General features: G+C 35.9%; 1 protein-coding gene across 1 annotated transcript in view; it reads right to left on the minus strand.

The window, feature by feature from the left end:
* The window catches only part of LOC149784337 (uncharacterized), a 30,541-nt gene extending 5,423 nt beyond the window's left edge, over positions 1 to 25,118 (minus strand). The window contains exons 1-6 of the mRNA XM_089932980.1: positions 24,793 to 25,118; positions 22,743 to 22,809; positions 21,568 to 21,675; positions 7,588 to 7,709; positions 6,842 to 6,992; positions 5,834 to 5,983 (exon numbers count right to left, since the gene is read on the minus strand). Coding sequence (XP_089789106.1) covers positions 5,834 to 5,983; positions 6,842 to 6,992; positions 7,588 to 7,709; positions 21,568 to 21,675; positions 22,743 to 22,809; positions 24,793 to 24,930 — 736 coding nt within the window. The 5' untranslated portion in view covers positions 24,931 to 25,118. The remainder of the gene's footprint in view (positions 1 to 5,833; positions 5,984 to 6,841; positions 6,993 to 7,587; positions 7,710 to 21,567; positions 21,676 to 22,742; positions 22,810 to 24,792) is intronic.
* Positions 25,119 to 25,774: the final 656 nt, after the last annotated feature.

Genomic DNA, 25,774 nt, shown 5'->3' on the forward strand with positions numbered 1-25,774 from the left:
CCACCACCACCACCACCAATAATTCTGCGGACACCCCTGTCTCGTCATTCTTGATAAATATATGCAACTGAGGATTATATTGGACAAACAATTACATAGTATTGATCAAGTTTATAAAATAAATAAGGACACCCAGTGTAGATAAATTAAACGAATAGTGAATATGACAATGATGACAATGAAACAATTTGTGAATACAGATTTAGCAGCGAAGATCACCAATGAAACATTAATTAAATAGATACATTCAACAATATGACATATGGAAACATAACTTAATCAATTCAGTTTCTTAATTCCAGCCTGGATGAACTAATTGGCAACCTTGCACCAGATGGTAATGACCTTTTGCCAACCACTTGTGGATACAGTGTTGCTGTTGATGATGTAACGTTTACCATGCCTACTCGTGAAGGAATCTTTCCCAACGAGCATAAAGCGATTAAAATAAAGTTACTGAAACTCAGTTACCACTGATCGAGGCGTTCATCGTTATCTCGTGAAGGTATTTCCTCCAACGACTACACACATGCAAACAACGTCAGGGCCACTGTTAGTTGTGAAAACCTTGGCCACTATCACTATCTGTGTTTCAAAACGGATGTAATTTTTGCTTGATGGTTTCTTTGAATTGAATGGTTTCACAATACAGGCATGCGTATGTACAAACGCAACCCCGCGCACGTCTCATCACCAGGAATGGCCCTGGGGCACATTGCTGCATTAAACTCACATCGAGCTAGAGTTGATCAACGCTATAGACCATTATCTGTCCGTGTAACGTCGAATCTGTGGCGGGATTTTCATAGATTTTCTGCTAGTGGATGGATACGACCCCGCTGTCCCACATGTTTACATCATGTATCTTTACTGTAACAACTTATATTTATGGCAATGACGTTGGTGAATTTCATTAGATCAATTCCGCGAATGTTGACACTCACAAGCGTACACGAGTACAACGGCAACACCGACATGGTATACTTCTTTGAAGTTGATCGGAAGCTTCTATAAGAGCTTCACCAAACACATAACGATTATCCTCCGGCTGCGAACCGCCAATAGTGCCCCGCGCATTATGCTCATATCAGTGTGGGATTCTAGACGAATCCGAAAGTTTACCGAATGCTCCAAGTTGTAAAGAATATTCTGCCTAAAAGCACGTACGAAACCTGCAGTTGTATTTACGGCATATATATAGTGGTAAATCAAAGACAAGATCACACATTAATATGTGTAGATCTCGCTCATAATAAACTCGGTGGATATTTTGACGGTATAAGCTATTTACCAAGTTTGATAACAATCTGATAAGAAAGAAATGTATTTAAAGCATTGACAATCACAATGAGTCAGATGTAAGATCATCTCATCATTATGATTGGATCTTGCACATACCCGTATCGATTTACCCATTATTATGCGTGGATCTTGCACATTACCATATCGATCACCGCTCCGGTGGCCTAGTGGTTAGAGCGTCCTCCTTGGATGCGGGAGGTCGTAGGTTCGATCCCTGGCCGAGTCATACCAAAGACTTACAAAAATAGTACTAACAGCTGCCTCGCTTGGCGCTCAGCATTAAGAGGTTAGTGTTAGGACTGGTCGGCCTGGTGTCAGGATAATGTGACTGGGTGGGACATCATGCTACATGCCTGCGGCATGATGCTCCAGTGCTAGACATCACTATAAACTGCCACACTGCAGACATTGTAGCGATATGACTGAAAAATTGTTTAAGCTACGTTAGAAATCCAAATCACTTCACATCACACCGAATCGATCTATCGATTAGTATGTATTCTTGCACATAACTGTATCTATCTACCGATCAGTATCTGTATATATTGCACATAACCATACCGAACTACCCATCATTATGCGTGGATCTTGCACATAACCGTATCGATCTACCCATCGTTATGCGTGGATCATGCACATAAGAGTATCGATCTACACACATCATTATGCGTGGATCTTGCCCATAACAGTATCGATCTACACATCAGTATCCGTGGATCTTGCACATAACAGTATCGATCTACACATCAGTATTTGTTGATCTTTCACATAACAGTATCGATCTACCATCGTTCTGCGTAGATCTTGCATATAACAGTATCTATCTAAAGCGCTTGATGATTTAAGTCAAATTATTCGGTGTGATAAAAACTGTAGCAGAAATACAGTCTTTAGATTTGTAACAAGGTCGGCCATTAGATGGAAGCTCGCCTCATTGGAAATGTTGTCTCCATGGGGGTAATGTATGAAGGGGAAAGCGAAGACATACAATGAAATATAATTTAAGAAAATGGAAGAGTAGTAGTGGATCTTAGTAATAAGAGAAACTATACAGACAATTAAGAGATCCAACTGTTATAATTATGGATATAAATTCAAAATAATTCAAACATCAATTCATACCTGATCATTAAAATAGTAATGCTACAGAGTAATAATCGATGAAGCGGAAAAAACTAACTCCCTCAGGAATTAAAATAATAAATGGCCTCTTACCATGCTCTTCGTATTTTCTTATGCAAGAGTGGGTGATATGGAGGGCTTAAGCAACAAAAAAAATATGAAATAAACTAAAATTAATAAATAAATACATAAATAAAGAAGGATAAAAGTATCCACGTATTTGCAAAAGAATGCATAGAAGTAACTTCAAGTGTTACTTTGTTTGTCCAAAATGAGGGAGGAATAAAGTACAGCCACTGGGACGGAACACAGGGGCTTGTATAGTTGCTTACAACTCAATTGTCATCCATGTACTATATAATAACTATAATAGTGCATGTATGAAGGTAAATTGTAAGCAACGATACAAGCCACTGTGGGACGGTAGGGGTTGGGTATATAACTCCTACTTGAGGATGGTGGTGTGTTTAAAGGCCCACCCACACCGTCATAAGCTAGAAAAGCTCCACCCCATGAAAGAAGCAGACAAATTGACTTGAAAATCTTACAAGTAATAACGTACTGAAATACGTATCGATATAACAAATATCATATCGACATAACAAATATCATAGCGACATAAATTATTAGTAGTAATAGCATATTTTATTTATTTAAAAATCGATTCTGTCTGCACAACATGTGGAAGAAACAGTGTAGTCACTGGGGAGGAAGTAGTTGGGTATATCACTCCCATTAGTGGAGATGTTGCATTTGACGGCATAACCCCGACCTGCACAAGCAGGAAAAGTCCTACCCCAATAAAATGCGGATGAAAAGCCCATTCATATAATTAATATTATTAAACCAGCTAACAATAACAAAAACAGACAGATTCACGATTATTAACATACGTATAACATATAGGTAACACGTCTAGATGTAATAAACAAATATTGGCGGTGGGGGTTGTGCCATTAAGTAAGCAGTGAGGCCGGTGGTTACCTATGCTATAATAACGGGGTAGAAATCCTCACATAAGAGACTCAAAAAGGCCACTGTTATTCATTTTTGGTTTGTTACTCTACCCTAAAATTCAAATTGTGTCAATGGGTTTCTTTATTTGTATTTAGTACCCAGAGAAGAGGGAAAACTTTGCATATTTAAAACAACCTATGTTACCATATATATATATATATATATATATATATATATATATATATATATATATATATATATATATATATATATATATATATATTGACTACTAACAGTACAAAACTAGTATTTAGGTAGCCTAAGCGCTTTCGACTCTTAATGAGTCTTTTTCACAAAACATATACAAGTTAAACAAATAAAACAGACAATGACTTGTTGCGGATGCAGAAATATATTTTATATTGACCTATAAATCGATGAGCAATAGCGTCATCTGTTATTTTATGTAAATTTATGTACGAACAAATTATATCCCGGATATTTCATTGTTATAGTTGTAGTATAGGTTATTGGGTGACTAATAAACAAATTTAGAGAATTATTGAAAATAGAACATGCCGGCTGCAAAAAGGTTATTGTATTTGTGAACGGCTATCATTTTCTAGTCTTCTTGGTTTAAACAGCTTGGTTTTAATGTTCTAAGGCGGCATATACAGTAAGATTCCTTTTCTCTACTGGTTTCGGAACTCCATCTGGGGTTGTGAGCAACAGCAAATAAGTGTTATATCACTAAAAGTGTGGGAAGGGGAGGAGAAGTGTTCTACTACTGGGCTTCTGTACAGATTCTTTGTCATCCAATCAGATCTATGTAGGTTGATCCTTTTGTGTAGTTTTTCAGTTTCTCCGACATGGTGAATGATACAGATCTTATATAATGCAGCATTTACCTCTTTTCTTTTATATATATATATATTCCATTTTCTTTTCTTTATATATGTTCCATTTTCTTTTCTTTATGTATATTCCATTTTCTTTTCTTTATATATGTTCCATTTTCTGTTCTTTATTTATATTCCTTTTTCTTTTCTTTATATTTATATATATTCCAATTTCTTTATAATTATATACATTCCATTTGACTTCAGGGCATATTGTAAGAAGAATACTTAAGAACCCAATTTTTGTGGGTGGTGGTGCTATTTTTATATAAGTATAAAATTAAAATAATCTAAATTTGTAATGTGAAATTTTAATGAAAAACAAAGCAATAGAAAGCTAGACTATGTAGTCAACACTTTTAGCAGGGGAATTAACTAAGGAATCAAACAACAACATTTCCCTCCAACGTTTACAATTATAGATTTTCACCATCCAGTATAGAATTTTGGCATCCAAAACTGGCATGTGCACGTGACTTATATCCAGAGATTACACAATATATAATTATAATGACCAATCACATGATATAAGTGAAAGATAATTAATATTATGTACACTATAGTGTGTGACCAAATGGGAACAGAAATGTCGCCTCCAAAGTTGTGAAAGGTAAAGATTGATTGACGGACAGCGGTCTTAGGCCATAAACTAAGCCAACATGACATTACGGCCACGTGAGCTAAATATGCATAAAACGCGTAATAAATTTAAATAATTCATTATCACAAAATACATTAGTCTTGAATAACATCATGAAATGTTTCCTGCCGTACATTTGAACAAGTAACAGTTGATTTGTCAATCATTTATATATTATTGTTTTTACAGTTTTATTTTCCAGGTCAAACGTTATCTAAATGAATTCCTCTGTAATAATACAGCATGCTTTGGCCTCAGAATATCAGTTTAATTCCAAACTTGTAAAGCATTGATGACATCTAAGTTTAGTTTATCAAACAGTTAAATGTCCATGGTACATGTTATTATATATTTTCGGCAGAATTTCCACATCATCTTTTAGTTGTAGAAACCACATCACGTGCTCAAAATGTCTTCACACATGGATAACTTAACAATTTTTTTTTCTTTTGTCTAGAAAGATCGTGCTGATGTAAATTTCCGACAAAACAAGGGTCGTTAGGGTGCAGAAGTTAAGAAACACTCCGCGACTTATGTCAGTTATTTTAAGAAATGCTGATGAAACCATGGAAATTAGGTCGCATTAGCAAAATTATGGTGCGCATGCTCATCCCAAGATAACATCACAACTCTGGTAACAATAGGCGAAAAACCCACAAACGACTTTTCAGCAATGTTGAACTGTGTAATTCTGACACAGCGATAGTTTTTATAAGCTGTACCCACACTTAAATTTTGTTCTTGTGCGCAAACTGAAAATAAGATGTACAGCTGATAACAACGGACTGACAGTGAATTCTACATGCCGTCCGTTTCTTGAAGAAAGAGTTTAAAGAAATAGCATCATTATTTCACGTTTCTGAGTTGAGAAAATTATACGAAATGCTGAGAAGAAAAAAATTGCTCAGCCTACCTTTGTTGACGAAGAAGAGGAAGGTTCCGATGACGATACTGAAAATGAGAACTCCAACCACTGAAGCAACCGCTATTGTTGTGGTTGTGACTGCAGATGGAACTGATGATATTGTTGGCGTCAACTTTTCCGCCCTCCCAGTTGTGGGTTCTGTTTCAGAGTCAGAGAATAGTCTGTCCTCATTACTCTGTGTCAGTACTCTTGACAACGTTATAAAGTGCATGATAAAACTAGCGTAGTTTAAATTATAGAAATATGTCAAATTAAATATTTCACAGAAACGCTATATTCAATACAGTTGTATGCATTATGTATGCATTAAAAAACATCCCGTCAGCTTAAGGTATTGTAAATTACGCATATCATGAAGTTTACATTTTTGTTTGAGAATGAACAGGGACTATTTCAGTTGTTTCTTTTAGTGCATATAACGATTGAAGTATGCGAAGCTGAAACATTGTGTTAACATGAGTGCAAAGTTATAAGTGGCGACACAAAATGTTTTAAATTCACGAGTAAAATATATGCTTATAAAATGTTTTAAATTCACGAGTAAAATATATGCTTATAACTACTTATATCCTTATATCGACGGCAAAAGCCATCGACTTGCAGGGATTTATTTCTCTATTCTGTGCCAATACAATTAAAGGCTGCATTAACAAAAAAATTAGGATAGCTACCTTTTACGAGAGAGAGAGAGAGAGAGAGAGAGAGAGAGAGAGCAGAAGTTAAAGAGAAATCAAACATGCCTAAATATGGAAATGCATTTTTGAATAGCACACAAGATCTATTTTATAAATAAGAGAAGAAAGTAGCTCCAAAATAAATTTTCTCCCACTGACACGTTTCAATATATTATTATTATTATTATCATTATTATTATTATTATTATTATTATTAAAAGTATAATAAACCATAATACATAATATTCAAAGGAAGAAAATGACCATGTACTGTTAAAAGATACATTTTCGAAGGGTGTAAAACAGAATCCAAGAGACGTACCGTGTGGAGATGGTAAAGTAGCTTCTAAGAAACAAGTGTCCGTCTGGGGATAAGAACTGACTACTGTCTTAATGGCGGCATTTGGAGTACCATTATAAAAACAATTTAAATAAAAATCAGCTGGAAATCCATCCACTGTCCTAGTGCATATCTATTTAAAAAAATTGATTGATGAAATTTAAGCAATGTTTTTTACCTAAACCGTAATGAAAGAAAGACAACTGTATTTAAAGAAATGTAAGTTTGGTAAAATAGAATAAATGTAAGTTTGATAAAAAAATCCAGACTAACTGGTTTCAACTGGCGAATAAACTAGCTGAAACATAATAAATTTAAAGGTCTAATTACTATGGAAACATCCATGTAAAGTTTTGCAAACACAACGGTTTTTCTGTTTTATTTGTTTGTCTTGTCTTTGTTTTGCATTTGCCTTGGAAAAAGTACTTGTTAAGAGTCGAAAGTGCTCAGGCTAATTAGATACTAGTTTTGCACTGTTTGTTGTCAGTATACTGCATATGTATATATATGTATATACGTACGCTAGCATAAATATCTCTGTGTGACAATTGTTTTTCTTAGTAATAAAATAAATTATCTGCGTTACGCGTTACAGTAATATATGGAATACTCTACACTGCTAATACAAACTAGAACGAGTACTGAGAGTATAGTCTACTGAAGTCTTTGTTAACTGAAATCTTTTAATCTATTTTTGAGAGAGAGAGAGAGAGAGATTGAGATTTTACCCGATGGAATTGACGTAAATCTACTAAGATACAAAGTTCTTGATTTATTCGGATGCATTTAGATGCTGTGCTTAGAAACAACTGAATTAAAAAGCCCCTCAGATTGGTGACAGCAGCTGACTCTGTGATAAAAGATAAGAATTATTTATCTCAGATTAGATGGTCCACATATCTAGAAAAGACACAAATGTATTTTAAACATAAATGATCATATGTTCAAACAAAGAGACATATATACAACTACAGAAAGTGTCTGTAATGTTAAGAGTAAAATTATGTAAAACATTTAAAGATTAAGTTGTTCCATCTATATATAATCCAAGAAGTAAAACGAATGTCATAGTTCCACAGAGAGGTCAATATATATACATCTTGCTATTAGAAATTCTTTTCATCGTTGAAAACATACTTTCTCGTGAATTCTTCAAAACTAAATGCACTATAGTTTGCAAATATCATAGAGGCTCTATTCCATCTTGGAAGACATAATAATACTATTATAACCAATAACTGATTTTATTTTTATACATTCACTCAAGTTTGTCCTCTGAGGTGAAAAAACACCCGAAATACAGTGTGTGTGTGTGTGTTTTCAACTCTTTCTAATGAGCTTAACAGTTCTTTTCCTTTCTTTCTGTACTAAAGCGCAATATACATTCAGCGATTTTGTGTGTATTGTTTTGTGTGTATTGTTCTGTGTGCATTGTTCTGTGTGTATTGTTCTGTGTGCATTGTTCTGAACTACAATCTTGCCTCAAATCTTCTGTACAAGGTTGTAACACATATTATCTTGAACAACTTTTCAGGACCAGTCTAGAAAATTCCAAATCAAAATACCTCGATGTCTTGAGGAATTCTGGATAACCATGCAGTTTTGAAATAACTCTACTTAGTAACACCAAATAGATTTATAATTTGTTTTACAAGGATACAAATTTATCAGTGGATAGCAATCGGACTGACTTAGACTTTTATAACTCACAACTGGTGAAACCCGCAATGATTTTTTGAAAAATGTACTTGTTGAAACAGTGAAAGAAAAGAAAATATTACATTAATCTTATCTATGAACGAGGATGTGATTTCATTTTAGCTTTGACAAAATAAAAAGAATAGACAATAGATCTCTCATGAGAGTTCTGTTCTTTTTTCTCCTAAACATTGCATATAAAAAAGAATTAGAAGATAACAATTTTTATTTTTTTAGTAATTGTTTACTTGAATCTATTTATGTTAGAATCCTTTTCAATTGAATCCTTTTCAGTTGTTTTTACGCGAAATAGTTTCTCTGTCGTTTTCAGCGATGTTATTTCTTGCAAATTACTTTGATTTACTAGGTTCATTAAGTGAAAGTTTCAAATCCATTATTTTAAACCGAAATTTTAGATGCTACTGAAATAAAAATCCACGTTTGTATCACGGGGGAAGTGTTAACATATATAGATACGTTTTAGTTCCTTTTCTTTGATGCTTTCTAGACTATTAATGATCTAGTTGGTAACATATTTTCCTCTCGATGTTTTGCAGCAACTTTAAATTACAGTGATATGTTTACATATTTAGTGATGGAGGAGTAAATATGCATTCCATAGAGTTTATGATGTTTTCATTACTAGAAATAAACTTGGAGAATGAAGAGGTTTTGTCGTTGAGACTTTGTGTATAAATTTCAGAATCCTGATGGTATGTGATTAGCTGTTCAAGTGGCCATATTGGTTGCTTGTAATGTTGTATGGGCTTCACGATATTTTTAAATTAGAGTATAAATCTCTCCCATAGCAAAAATTCTCTCCCTCATCAAATTGGTTTTAAAAAAAATAGTTTTTCGCTCATGACAGATAAATTGAAATGCCTCGTAGATATCATCCGGTCATTTAGATAAAAAGCCTATTTATGACAGATAATATATTTATAGTCATTATTATCTCTTTTGCAGGCCTGCATATGAACCCTAAGTGATTACATTTGATCATCAGCATGATTAGCACATACCTCCAAAATGGGAGCAGTTTTCGTAATCGCTGCGTTACTCATTGATTTAATTCCGCATATCTGATTTTAATACGTTTTGTTGTTCTTATTTATGCAAAATGTCATAGCTAAGGAAAATAGTTTACAATACAAAATTTCTAAACTCTATGATAACAATAAATGTTTTCTGAATAATCAACATGTCTGAAGGATTATACTAAATATTTATGTTCAAAACTGCTACATCACATTCATAAGATAGGTTTCTAAAATAAATGTTTATAAATCATTTTTTATTTCAAAGTTTAATTAATTGAATTATATTTTAGTATAAACAATGGTCTTTGAAAAAAATAATTCCGTTTTTATGATATTTGTTTGATATTATTGATATTCATTTGCATATTTGAATGCTATCAAGATATGGGTATGAGGTTACCATGTTGACAAATAAAGGGCAATAAATAAAAAATGTGTGCCTAAATGTCATCATGTCGTATTTTGGAAAGAAAGAAAACGTTGAAGCTTGTATTTGGTGTGGTAATTAAAATCAATCCTGAGGACAGCACAACTCAGGATCGCATGAAAACAGTAAAGCCTGTGGAGAGCACAACCCAAGACATCATGAAAACAGTAAATCCTGTGGAAAGCATAACTGAGGATAGCATGAAAACAGTAAAGCATGTGGAGAACACAATTCAGGATATCATGAAAACAGTAAAGCCTGTGGAGAACACAACTCAGGATCGCATGAAAAGAGTAAAGCCTGTGGAGAACACAACTGAGGATCGCATGAAAACAGTAAAACCTGTGGAGAGCACAAATGAGGATAGCATGAAAAGAGTAAAGCCTGTGGAGAAAACAACTGAGGATCGCATGAAAACAGTAAAGAGTGTGGAGAGCACAACTCAAGATCGCATGAAAAGAGTAAAGCCTGTGGAGAACACAACTGAGGATAGCATGAAAACAGTAAAGCATGTGGAGAACACAATTCAGAATAGCATGAAAACAGTAAAGCCTGTGGAGAACACAACTGAGGATCGCATGAAAACAGTAAAGCCTGTGGAGAGCACAACACAAGATAGCATGAAAACAGTAAAGCCTGTGGAGAACAAAACTGAGGATAGCATGAAAACAGTAAAGCCTGCGGAGAACACAACTGAGGATAGCATGAAAACAGTAAAACCTGTGGAGAACACAACTCAGGATCGCATGAAAACAGTAAAACCTGAGGAGAGCACAACTGAGGATAGCATGAAAACAGTAAAGCATGTGGAGAGCACAATTCAGGATAGCATGAAAACAGTAAAGCCTGTGGAGAACACAACTGAGGATCGCAAGAAAACAGTAAAGCCTGTGGAGAACACAACTCAGGATCGCATGAAAACAGTAAAGCCTGTGGAGAACACAACACAAGATAGCATGAAAACAATAAAGCCTGTGGAGAACACAACTGAGGATAGCATGAAAACAGTAAAGCCTGCGGAGAACACAACTGAGGATAGCATGAAAACAGTAAAACCTGTGGAGAACACAACTCAGGATCGCATGAAAACAGTAAAACCTGAGGAGAGCACAACTGAGGATAGCATGAAAACAGTAAAGCATGTGGAGAGCACAATTCAGGATAGCATGAAAACAGTAAAGCCTGTGGAGAACACAACTGAGGATCGCAAGAAAACAGTAAAGCCTGTGGAGAACACAACTCAGGATCGCATGAAAACAGTAAAGCCTGTGGAGAACACAACACAAGATAGCATGAAAACAGTAAAGCCTGTGGAGAACACAACTGAGGATAGCATGAAAACAGTAAAGCCTGCGGAGAACACAACTGAGGATAGCATGAAAACAGTAAAACCTGTGGAGAACACAACTCAGGATCGCATGAAAACAGTAAAGCCTGTGGAGAGCACAACTGAGGATAGCATGAAAACAGTAAAGCATGTGGACAGCACAATTCAGGATAGCATGAAAACAGTAAAGCCTGTGGAGAACACAACTGAGGATAGCATAAAAACAGTAAAGCCTGTGGAGAACACAACTGAGGGTAGCATAAAAACAGTAAAGCCTGTGGAGAACACAACTGAGGATAGCATGAAAAAGTAAAGCCTCTGGAGAGCACAACTAATGATCGCATGAAAACAGTAAAGCCTGTGGAGAGCACAATTGAGGATAGCATGAAAACAGTAAAGCCTGTGGAGAGCACATCTCAGGATCGCATGAAAACAGTAAAGCCTGTGGAGAGCATAACTCTGGATATCATGAAAACAGTAAAGCCTGTGGAGAGCACAATTGAGGATAGCATGAAAACAGTAAAGCCTCTGGAGAACACAACTGAGGATATCATGAAAACAGTAAAGCCTGTGGAGAACACAACTGGGGATAGCATGAAAACAGTAAAGCCTGTGGAGAACACGATTGAGGATAGCATGAAAACAGTAAAGCCTGTGGAGAGCACAACTCAGGATATCATGAAAACAGTAAAGCCTGTGGAGAACACAACTGAGGATAGCATGAAAACAGTAACGCCTGTGGAGAACACAACTGAGGATATCATGAAAACAGTAAAGCCTGTGGAGAGCACTACTCATGATCGCTGGAAACAGTATAGCCTGTGGAGAGCACAACTCAGGATAGCATGCAGTAAGTAAAGCCTGTGCAAAGTAGACCAAACTGTAAGTCATAATTATTTCAAATATTTCATCCCTCAAATGCCGTTATTTACGAAGTCAGGTGGTCAAATTCATATATTAATTATATATCGAAAACAACAAACATGATACGTATTATTTGTGTAACTTCGTTGGAGACAGATGAAATTGTTAGTACAGTATGTTACCTGATAAACGTTTGAATTTTGCCAGCCTTTAATCAGATATCACTACAAACTATCCTACAGTACACATATATTTACTTCCATAAATATATATTTTCGTTCTTTATAGTGCCCTTTTATATCTATGGTCCTTACCACGATAACTTTAACTTCCAATACCTTGCAAAAAGTCGATAATGGATTGCATTTGGTGTTTCACTGTTGTAAAAGATGAATTACAGTTTAAATAAGGTATAATGTTGTAATTATACTGCTGAAAATAATAATAATAATAATAATAATAATAATAATGAGGACTTTGTATAGCGCCTAATCTTTAGAAGCTCTAAGCGCTTTACAACATTACACGACACCTATAAGATAAGAAACACATAATGATATTACAAAACAAACATCATCAAATTAGAAAACATTAAAAAACATGCTTGGAATATTTAAGGTAGGAAACATTATTAGGTCTTTAAGTTTGTTCTTGCAGTCGAAATAAGTGAGTTTTGAGAGCCCTCTTGAATGTGATCTCTGTGTCTTTGTGTCTAAGTTCAGTGGGCAATTCATTCCACGTTGCTGGGCCCTGGTATGCAAAAGAATGCTGTCCATATGACTTTGTTTTCATAGTGGGAATAATGAGTATACGATTGTCAGAAGAGGAGCGTAAGTATCTTGCTGGTGTGTACACATGGGTGAGGGCGGATAGGTATGTTGGACTAGAGTTCGACAGTGAAACGTAGCACAGAGAACAAATTTTGTATTTGATTCTGGATCGAATGGACAGCGAGTTTAGGGTACAGAGCAGCGGGGAAGTTTGTTCTGATCATAGTACTCTAAGTATGATCCGAGCAGCTGTGTTTTGAACTTTTTATAGTTTCTGGAGCAGATATTGAGATGAACCAGACAGAACTGAGTTACAATAGTCCAGTCTTGAAAGTACTAATGAACACACAAGTGTTTTAGTGGCATCAACTGAAAGATATTTGCGAATTGAGCTGATGCGTCTCAGCTCAAGATATGCAGCCTTGCATATGTTCATGACATGTTGGTGCAATGTGAGAGTACTATCCAGAGTAACACCTAGGTTTCGTACTGATTGTGTGAATTTAATGTTGGTGCTGCTGATATTTATTGTTTGAGGTAAAGGATGTGAATGAGAAAGTCTTTGTGTTGTGATCAGAATGGCCTCAGTTTTATCATCATTCATCTGCAGCTTGTTACATGTCATCCATGATTTCACATCAGAAATGCACCTCTCTACACCTTGGATGGTAACATCAACTTCAGTTGGGTGGCTAGATTTGTATATTTGGGTGTCATCAGCGTACAGTTGGTGAGACACTGGATGATGATCTATGACACTTGAGAGCGACTGAGTGTACATAATGAAGAGAAAAGGTCCAAGAACAGACCCCTGTGGAACACCACAACATAGATCAACTGGGCTGAAGTGTATTCTATTTGCAGATACAATTTGTGTCCTGTTGACCAAGTAGGACTTGAACCACAGTAAGACTGTATCATGAATGCTAAATACATGCTGGAGACGGTGAAGTAATATATCATGGTCTATTGTGTCAAATGCCGCAGACAAATCAAGGAGGGTGAGGACTGTAATGTTTCCGCTATCCAACGCAGAGAGAATGTCATTAGCTACTTTTAGAAGAGTAGTTTCAGTACTGTGGCAAGGGCGATATGCATATTGTACATTGCTAAAAAGACTTTTTGAATTTAGATGAGATACAAGCTGGTATAGAACAACCTTTTCTAAGATTTTTGATATGACTAGGAGATTTGAAACTGGGTGGTTGTTCTTTAAATCGTTATGGTCTAGTGTTGATTTCTTCAGCAGAGGCTTTACAATGGCAGTTTTGAAAAAATAATGGGAATTCCCAGGATGAGAGAGAGAGGTATTAATAACGTCAGTTAGTGAAGGCAATACTGGATCTAAGCACTCAAGCAGCAGTGATGTTGGAACTGGATCAAGCCCACATGACTTTGGTGTACTCTTCATCAGGATTGTACGTACGAAATCCATAGAGACAGTTTCAAATTCTGCTAATGGTTGCCGCTCAAATTCTGTATCCCAACTGTATGGTGATGATGAGTCAATTGAAATTGTGGTGTCAGACTTATCTCTATTGGTTTGTACTTTGTCACGGAAGAAATTTGCAAACATGTGCCGAAGGTCGACTGGAGAGAAGGTAGTTGGAAGTGGTGTAGATTTGTTCCTGGACATTAGCTTGTCAGTAATCTCGAAGAGCTCTATGCAGCTGCAACTTTCCATGATGTTAGTAGTGTAGTGGGCTGATTTCGCTGCATGGACTATATTTGTGACATTCTTCTTAGAGGCTTCATAGATTTGCTTATGAATAGTGAGTGTGGTGGAAAGCCAAAGCTGCATGGACTATATTTGTGACATTCTTCTTAGAGGCTTCATAGATTTGCTTATGAATAGTGAGTGTGGTGGAAAGCCAAAGCCTCTCAGCTTTACGGCGGTCTCTTTTAGCAGTGCGAAGCTGGTCCCTAACACTGCTATACCATGGAGAACACTTTTGAATTGATACTCTGCACTTGGTAGTTGGTGCATGTTTGTCAAGCAATGAACGCAGGCAGTTATCGAGTTGTTCTGCGGTAGGAGGTAAGCAAGTTGCTAAGTTAGCTTGGATGTCGTGCATTAGTTTGGTTCTATTTATCATACTTAGGTTTCTCTTAGTAGCCGATAAAGGTGGAGGGTTTGGGACTGATACGTCAAGATGGCATATAATGCAGAGGTGATCTGATGCACGGTCATTTGATACCAGGGAGGACCGTAGAATGTTATCATCAGGTATATGAAGAATCCAGTCTAAAATGTGACCATGTTTATGGGTGGGTTGGTTAACTGACTGTTTCAGGTTGAAAACATTAATGGAATCTATGAGTTTTGATGTATTTGGGTTTCCGAGACAGTCCAAGTGAAAGCTGAAATCTCCAAGAATAACCAGGTTGCCACCTATCGATTTTCCATAGTCCAGGATATTCGGAAAGTTCCAAAAAGAGAGAGTCAGCCAGTTTGTTTTTTTTTTCTACTATGAGGAGGGCGGTATAGGCAGAAAAAATGGGCTGACCTTTGCTCCAGTGTGAGTGTGGTTCAAACGATGTGTCGTCGAAATTGAATGTTGTGGTGTGGTTAAGACGTTTTATCATGGTGTTCTTTGTGATGACAGCAATTCCACCTCCGCGAGAATTACGGGGGAACGACTTGATGTAGTAACCAGTGGGTGTTAGATCCGCACACTTCGGCTCATCGTCTGATGTTTTTAGCCATGTTTCTGTCAGGAAAAATAGGTCAATATTCTGGTCGTTGATAAAATTAACCATTTCCGTGCGCTTTTCCGGTGGTCCTACTGACTGGGTATTGAATAATGCAATACGCAGAGGTATCTCCTGGATAGTTTACACAAAGGTTGACGAATTAATAGGGATTTGAATTAAGTTATCTAAATTAACGGTCGATTTTTTAAAAAAAATTGTGGAACCGAAATAAGGGAGATAACTGCGATTCTTCTTCCTGTTCTACGCCGGCCAGCTTTGAAACAACGTTTCTTTTTTCGCTTCTGTTTACATTTAGGTAATGATGAATGTAGTCCCAGTTCGTTTAGTCTAGAGCACAATGTAGTGTGGAGAGCCAAAGAGTGATCATTTAAAGCAATTAATGAGGGTCCATCGTAGCATAAACGGGTTGACTGGCGAGTATCACGTGATGGCGGTTTGTTCAAAAACAGTGGAGCAAGACAGCTAAGAAAAAGTCTAATTTCTCACATTTCCAAAACTTGGAGATGAAGAAACACATACGAATTTAACAGCCAATATATTATGAAGACAATAGCGTAGATGAAAACAGGCAACAAGCACAAATATCATGAAAACGGCAATAAAAAACGGAACAGCTGCTTCAAGCCGGTTAAGCGATAGCGGCCATCTTGTATTCTGTAATATTGTCCAAATTTGTGCAGATAATAAAAATTCAATCGTGAAAAATGTTTAATATTTTTTGTTTCTATTTCTCAGGGGGAAAATGTCCTAGCTAACAAAAACTCTTTTACAATACAAAATTTCGAAAACTTATGATAACATTGCTTCCTGACTAATCAAATATGTCTGAAGGATTCAATGAAAACGTTTAATCAATCATTAGTCATTATATGTACAATTCTGTAAATACATGTCTTTTAAAAATAGTACGAAATCAATAACAACTTAGCATTTACACACACCTCTTTTCAAAATGTTAATTTAAACATGTTATATCATTCTGATCCCAGCAAGAGACCGTGCTTTGAACCACTGATGTGTTTCATATTTCGGTTTGAACCAGTTGTGCTTTTGTCTTCTTTACAGAGAAATAAAGCCGGTTTTACTAAATCATTACTTTCCGATTTTACTCAAATCCAGAAAAGCCCCAAAGAATGATATCCTCTTATTTGGACTTTTTAAAAATCGGATCTGTAAAACTCCATAATACTGAAATTCATCGTTAATTTAGTAGTCACATTACACAAGTCCAAAAAATTGATAAAGGTACGTTAAAAATCCAAAACAACACACACACACACACACACACACATATCTTCATCTTCTTATTTCCCACGTTCTGTTGACAAACACAAATTTAACAAACATAATTTGAATCTAAGTGTATATCCTAATGTTCTTGGTTCATGGCTTCCTACGTTTTTACTGTCCTATTCAAAATAATGCAACTGCAAGCGTGATATTACGGTCCCATTCTACATATTGCCATTCCAAGCGTGATATTACGGTCCCATTGAACACATTGCTATGCCATGCATGATATTACGGTCCCATTTTACCAATTATCATTCCAAGCCTGATGTATAAGGTCCCATCCTACCAGCAGTCATTCCAAGCCTGATATGTACAGTCCCATTCTATATATTGCCATTCCAAGCCTGATATGTACAGTCCCATTCTATATATTGCCATCCCAAGCCTGATATGTACAGTCACATTCTATATATTACCATTCCAAGCCTGATATTACGGTCCCATTCTATATATTATCATTCCAAGCCTGATATTACGGTCCCATTCTATATATTATCATCCCAAGCCTGATATTACGGTCCCATTCTATATATTGCCATCCCAAGCCTGATATGTACAGTCCCATTCTATATATTGCCATTCCAAGCCTGATATGTACAGTCCCATTCTATATATTGCCATCCCAAGCCTGATTTGTACAGTCCCATTCTATATATTGCCATTCCAAGCCTGATATTACGGTCCCATTCTATATATTATCATTCCAAGCCTGATATTACGGTCCCATTCTATATATTGCCATCCCAAGCCTGATATTACGGTCCCATTCTATATATTATCATCCCATGCCTGATATTACGGTCCCATTCTTTATATTATCATTCCAAGCCTGATATTACGGTCCCAGTCTATATTTTGGCATTCTGAGCCTAATATTACGATACCATTCTACCAATATTCATTCCATGCCTGCTGTATACAGTCCCATTCTACCAGTAGTCATTCCATGCTTGTTGTATACAGTCCCATTCTACCAACAGTCATTCCATACCTGTTGTATACAGTCCCATTCTACATACAGTCATTCCATGCCTGTTGTATACAGTCCCATTCTACATAGTCATTCCATGCCTGTTGTATACAGTCCCATTCTACCAACAGCCATTCCATGCCTGTTGTATACAGTCCCATTATACATACAGTCATTCCATGCCTGTTGTATACAGTCCCATTCTACCAGTAGTCATTCCATGCCTGTTGTATACAGTCCCATTCTACCAACATTCATTCCATGCCTGTTGTATACAGTCCCATTCTACCAACATCCTTTCCATGCCTGTTGTATACAGTCCCATTCTACATACAGTCATTCCATGCCTGTTGTATACAGTCCCATTATGCCAGTAGTCATTCCATGCCTGTTGTATACAGTCCCATTCTACCAACATTCATTCCATGCCTGTTGTATACAGTCCCATTCTACCAACAGTCACTCCATGCCTGTTGTATACAGTCCCATTCTACCAACAATCATTCCATGCCTGTTGTATACAGTCCCATTCTACCAACAGTCATTCCATGCCTGTTGTATAAAGTCCCATTCTACCAGTAGTCGTTCCATGCCTGTTGAATACAGTCCCATTCTACAACATTCATTCCGTGCCTGTTGTATACAGTCCCATTCTACCAACAGTCATTCCATGCTTGTTGTATAAAGTCCCATTCTACCAACAGTCCTTAAATGCCTGTTGTATACAGTCCCATTCTACCAGTAATTGTTCCATGCCTGTTGAATACAGTCCCATTCTACCAGTAGTCGTTCCATGCCTATTGTATACTGTCCCATTCTGCTAGTAATTGTTCCATGCCTGTTGTATACAGTCCCATTCTTCCAATAGTCATTCCATGCCTGTTGTATACAGTCCAATTCTACCAACAGTCATTCCATGTGTATTGTATACAGTCCCATTCTACCAACGATCATCCCAAATCTTATATTACGGTCCCATTCTGAATAAATAAGTCCCATTCTACATATTATCATTCCAAGCCAGATGTATACGGTCCCATTCTACATGTTGATATTCAGTCTGGTATGTACGGTCCCTTTCTGTAGACCTCTTGGCATTAATAATTGGGACAGGGTAAATAAATCTTAACTTACAGCCATCAAAAAAAAAAAAAAAAAAAAAAAAAAAAGGAATGCAAGAAGAACGTAAGTGACACAAAACGAAGTAAGTAAAGCCTTATGATACCCCCGCACTCCCTTAAAAACCAGTAAGATCAGGAGTTGTAAATGATCGGAGGGTAAATGACTTACCAAATGCGGATAATCACTGTTAGGTAAATGACTTACAAATTACGGATAATCACTGTTACTTTCAAAGGAAAACAAGACCTAAGCTAGACGCGTTACACATTACAGGGGCCGAACTTATTTATTGACATAAAATTTACTAATGACAAACTATATATAGTTGCAACCCACAAATCATCATAGAGCCTATCATGAATGTGCAATCATTAAAATACAAAACGAATTGGAATCCTATAGCCTATTATGAATATACACTAAGAGTTTGTATCCTAAAGCCTATCATTAATGTACAATGATAATTTAAATCCTAGAGCCTATCATTAATGTACAGTGAGACTGGGAATCCTAGAGCCACTCATTAATATACGGTGAGACTGGGAATCCTAGAGCCTATCATTAATGTACATTGAGAGTGGAGATCGTAGAGCCTATCGTTGATGTACAATGAGAATGGAATCCTAGAGCCTATCATTAATGTACAGTGAGACTGGAAATTCTAGAGCCACTCATTAATATACGATGAGACTGGGAACCCTAGAGCCTATCATTAATGTACAAAGAGACTGGGAATAATAGAGCCTATCATTAATGTACAATGAGAGTGGGGATCGTAGAACCTATCATTAATGTACAGTGAGAATGGAATCCTAGAGCCTATCATTAATGTACAATGAGAGTGGGGATCGTAGAACATATCATTAATGTGCAATGAGAGTGGGATTCCTAGAGCATATCATCAATAATCAGATTTCGTATCCAAGAGCCTATTAATAATGATCAATGAGAATGGGAATTCTAGAACCTTTATTTATTATACACTGAGAGTTTGAATCATAGAGCCTTAATGTACACTGAGAGTTTTAATCTTAGTACTTATCAGTAATGTACAATGAGCGTTTTAATCGTAGTGCCCATAATTAGTGTACAATGAGACTTTAAATCCTAGAGCCTATCATTAACGTACAGTGAGAGTGGGAATCCTAGAGCCATTCAGTAATATACAACGAGAATGGGAATCCTAAAGTCTATCATTAATGTACAATGAGAGTGGGAATCCTAGAGACTATCATTAATGTACAATGAGAATAATATCCTAGAGCCTATCATTAATGTACAATGAGAATGGGAATCCTAAAGTCTATCATTAATGTACAATGAGAGTGGGAATCCTAGAGACTATCATTAATGTACAGTGAGAATGATATCATAGAGCCTATCATTAATGCACAATGAGAGCTTTGATTTTAGTGCCTACCACATCAATGCACAATGAGAATTTGAACCCTAGAGCCCATCATTAATGTACAGCAAGAGTATAAATCCTAGAGCCACTCATGAACATACTGTGAGACTGGGAATCCAAGTGCCTATTATTAATGTACAATGAGACTGGGAATACTAGGGCATATTATTAATGTACAATGAGAGTGGGAATCCTACAGCCTTCATTAATGTACACTGAAATTTTGAATCCTAGCGCCTTAATGTACACTAAGAGTTTTAATCTTAGTGCCTATCATTAATATGCAGTGAAAGTTTGAATCTTGCAGCCTATCATTATACAACCTATCATTAATGTACACTGAGAGTGGGAATCCTACAGCCTATCATTAATGTACACTGAGAGTGGGAATCCTATAGCCTATCAATAATGTTAAATGAAAGTTGGAATCATACAGCCTATCATTAATGTACATTGAGAGTGGGAATCATCTGCGCTAGCAAAGGTTCCGATGTGATAACCCTATCTACTCCTTGGAGGATCGAACAGATATAGTGGTGGTTTGTCCTAGCAACATCTATTGGATTTTATTAGTAGCCTCCCCTAATACGTAATGCCAACCGACCAATAACGTGGTGCATTGTACACTGGTCGAAAATGGTTGGGGCAACTGACCTAAAAAGGATACTATGGAAGTTTAACATCCAAAGTATGACTATGTATCAGAGTGAAGTCATTACAGGTGTATTTGAGTGAAAGGTATTTGTGCAACACGGACCCGCACTGGGAAATTGCTTATTTATTAGTCATTTCAAGTTGTGTGCTCCCCTTGACTCATTCAGATTTCAACAACTTAATGTTGATGGGATGCGGTGGCTTGCCGCCGCACCCAGTGAAATTCACAGACCCAAAGTTCAGTAATATCTGCACGATACGCCAAGGTGTAGATAGTGTTCATCGTATCAGAACCTTGGCTAGCGAAGATGATCATTAGTGTACAATGAGAGTGGGAAGTGCAGAGCTTGAAAACTTTAAACGATATGAAACATAATAATATTCAGAAGAAAAAAACCCCAAACATGTCATAAAACCAACCTGAATAGCTCCAGGATATTTGGAAAAATCGACCTGGCTGTAATTCACTAATGTTGTAGGTCAAGTTTCTTGGCATTCCAATCCCTGCTTTACTGCAATTTACACAACCTAAAACAAACCAACATAAAGGGTATTAACATTATCTGAAAAGGTTATTTGATAGGTTATGTTTTCGTACTTTGATTACGTTGCAATTCATAAGACCGCAAATATATTGGATACACGGATAGGTGTGTGTGTGTGTGTGTGTGTGTGTGTGTGTGCAACGTACTTTAACAATCTTTCAGTTATATCGCTACGATGTCTGTAGTGCGGCATTTATAGTAATGTCTAGCACTGGGGCATCATGCCGCAAAGATGTAGCATGATGTCCCAATCACATTATCCTGACACCAAGACAACCAGTCCTAACACTAATCTCTTAGGGCTGAACGCCTAGCGAGGCGGCTGTTAGTACCATTTTTATAAGTCTTTGGTATGACTCGACCGGGGTTCAAACCCACGACGTCCCGCATCTGAGGCAGACGCTTTAACCACACGGATAGGAGAAAACAAACAAACAGGAATATACTATGTAATATAATCTCATTTTATGGTTTGAATATTTGAACATAAAACTGATTCAACTACCAGCAATTACATGTAGAATTTTTTTCTTCTTGTTTATGTAAGCCAAAGGTCAAAGGTGTCATTTTGTTTTTGAGAAACTTCATGTTTAATTTGAAATTTAGAGCTCAAGTCTTGAATTGGTTTAATGTCCACATGGTCTCATGTAGAAAACTGGTCTCATGGATGTGTTTGGGTTATTGGTATTCTGACCATCGCATGTATGTATTTATGTCATGTATGTATGAAAAAAGCGTAGATCTGTACGTATCAGCTATCGTCAAGTAAGTGCCATTTTCCAAAATTTTGTCGGACAATAGGTAGTAATTCTATACATTAATTCTAGACAGTTCTATACAGCCATGTATATCACGTACATGCATATATTATTATTATTATTATTATTATTATTAGTAGTAGTAGTAGTAGTAGTAGTAGTAGTTGTAGAAGTAATAGTAGCAGCAGTAGCAACAGTAGTAGTAGTGTTGTTGTTGTAGAAGTAGTAGTAGCAGCAGCAGCAACAGTAGTAGTAGTAGTAGTAGTAGTGTTGTGCTGAATTGCAAACTTACCTGACGTACAATATGGATTCTCAATAATCTTTACAGAGTATTGCCAGTGACAGGTTCTGTATTTTGCCTTTAAAAATATATAAATTACTCGTAAACCGGTATGGACAAGAATACCGTTTGAATCATAGTTCGCTGTTTTCGAGATAATGCATGGATACAGTTTAATATTTAAAACGATGCAACATGTTTGTTCTCAAAAACTTAATATAAAAATCAAAATACACAACGGTAATATTTAAAAGAGACTGACATTATATAAAATAGCGCTACATACTCAAAAAAAAGTGAATTACCAACGAAGACGAAATATTTGTTTCTCAGGGCGTGTTAACTTCACTTCTTTCACAAAGTTTTTACATAAAAGTATTCGTTTTATTTAACATATAGTCCTATACATTATGCTGAGATACAACAGATAGTCCTATACATTATACTGAGATACAACACATAGTCCTATACATTATACTGAAATACAACACATAGTCCTATACATTATACTGAGATACAACACATATTCCTATTATTATACTGAGATACAACAGATAATCCTATACATTATGCTGAGATACAACAGATAGTCTTATATATTATACTGAGATACAACATATAGTCCTATATATTATGCTGAGATACAACACATAGTCCTATACATTATGCTGAGATACAACACATAGTCCTATACATTATGCTGAGATACAACACATAGTCCTATACATTATACTGAAATACAACACATAGTCCTATACATTATGCTGAGATACAACACATAGTCCTATACATTATGCTGAGATACAACAGATAGTCCTATACATTATGCTGAGATACAACACATAGTCCTATACATTATGCTGAGATACAACACGTAGTCCTATACATTATGCTGAGATACAACACATAGTCCTATACATTATACTGAGATACACAGATAAGTCCTATACATTATACTGAGATACAACACATAGTCCTATACATTATGCTGAGATACAACACATAGTACTATACATTATACTGAAATACAACACATAGTCCTATACATTATACTGAGATACAACACATATTCCTATTATTATACTGAGATACAACAGATAATCCTATACATTATGCTGAGATACAACAGATAGTCTTATATATTATACTGAGATACAACATATAGTCCTATATATTATGCTGAGATACAACACATAGTCCTATACATTATGCTGAGATACAACACATAGTCCTATACATTATGCTGAGATACAACACATAGTCCTATACATTATACTGAAATACAACACATAGTCCTATACATTATGCTGAGATACAACACATAGTCCTATACATTATGCTGAGATACAACAGATAGTCCTATACATTATGCTGAGATACAACACATAGTCCTATACATTATGCTGAGATACAACACGTAGTCCTATACATTATGCTGAGATACAACACATAGTCCTATACATTATACTGAGATACACAGATAAGTCCTATACATTATACTGAGATACAACACATAGTCCTATACATTATGCTGAGATACAACACATAGTACTATACATTATACTGAAATACAACACATAGTCCTATACATTATACTGAGATACAACATATAATCCTATACATTGAACTGAGATACACAGATAAGTCCTATACATTATACTGAGATAAAACACATAGTCCTATACATTATATTGAGATAAAACACATAGTCCTATACATTATATTGAGATACAACACATAGTCCTATACATTATACTGAGATACAACAGATAATCCTATATACTGAGATACAACAGATAATCCTATACATTTAACTGAGATACAACAGAAAATCCTATACATTTAACTGAGATACAACATATAGTCCTATACATTATACGGAGATACAACAGATAATCATATACATTATACTGAGATACAACACATAGTCCTATACATTATACGGAGATACAACAGATAGTCCTATACATTATACGGAGATACGACATATAGTCCTATACATTATACTGAGATACAACGGATAATTCTATACATTATACGGAGATAGGCTGAATCTTCATACCGTTTGTGTTCCTTTGTCACATAATAAAGCGCTTGAACAAGGATCCAGATCGGCGTTGACATCACCAACAAGCACGAGACATACTTGGATCAAAAGAACAACATAAAATCCTTTCCTCCATTGAATATAACACTCCATGGTAATCGGATTAACTCCATAGGATGCAAATAGTGTATTTATTGACAAGGTGTATAACCTATGGCGACTCACACGGGATATGCTTCATGATAACTAGAGAACGAATAATGACACTGATAGATATAAATTACTTGAGATGACTTTGTAGGAAATGTTGACATTTAATCTTGTCTGTCTTCATTCGATTAAACTGGTATTGCGGGCGTACATGTGACTGAAGCCACTGATCGGGTGAATCAAGATAGTGGGTTTTTGCAAGGTTGTTGGTGATAACCTGTCATATGATATCTCATATGGTCTGTTGTACACGTTTATCACAAACGAAACGGCTAGGTATCAGTAGTGTGCATAGGATGAAAATGTTACCATGAAACTAATGCCGAAAGTACAGCGGTACATTTATTACAATTTTCGTCAATTTGCCTGTACTGATCACGCACTGTCTACAAGCATGATATACGAATACTGCATGTTCTTAATAAGCATGAATGAATATATACGAATATTACGCGTTATTAATAAGCATGAATGAATATATAAGAATATTACACGTTATTAATAAGCATGAATGATACGAATAATACACGTTATTAATAAGCATGAATGAATATATGCGAATATTACATGTTATTAATAAGCATGAATGAATATATGCGAATATTACACGTTCTTAATAAGCATGAATGAATATATGCGAATATTACACGTTATTAATAAGCATGAATGAATATATACGAATATTACACGTTCTTAATAAGCATGAATGAATATGTACGAATATTACACGTTCTTAATAAGCATGAATGAAAATATACGAATATTACACGTTCTTAATAAGCATGAA

Source organism: Sinohyriopsis cumingii, chromosome 14, assembly GCF_028554795.1.
Source record: "Sinohyriopsis cumingii isolate HCF-2022 chromosome 14, ASM2855479v2, whole genome shotgun sequence".
NCBI lineage: Eukaryota > Metazoa > Mollusca > Bivalvia > Unionida > Unionidae > Sinohyriopsis > Sinohyriopsis cumingii.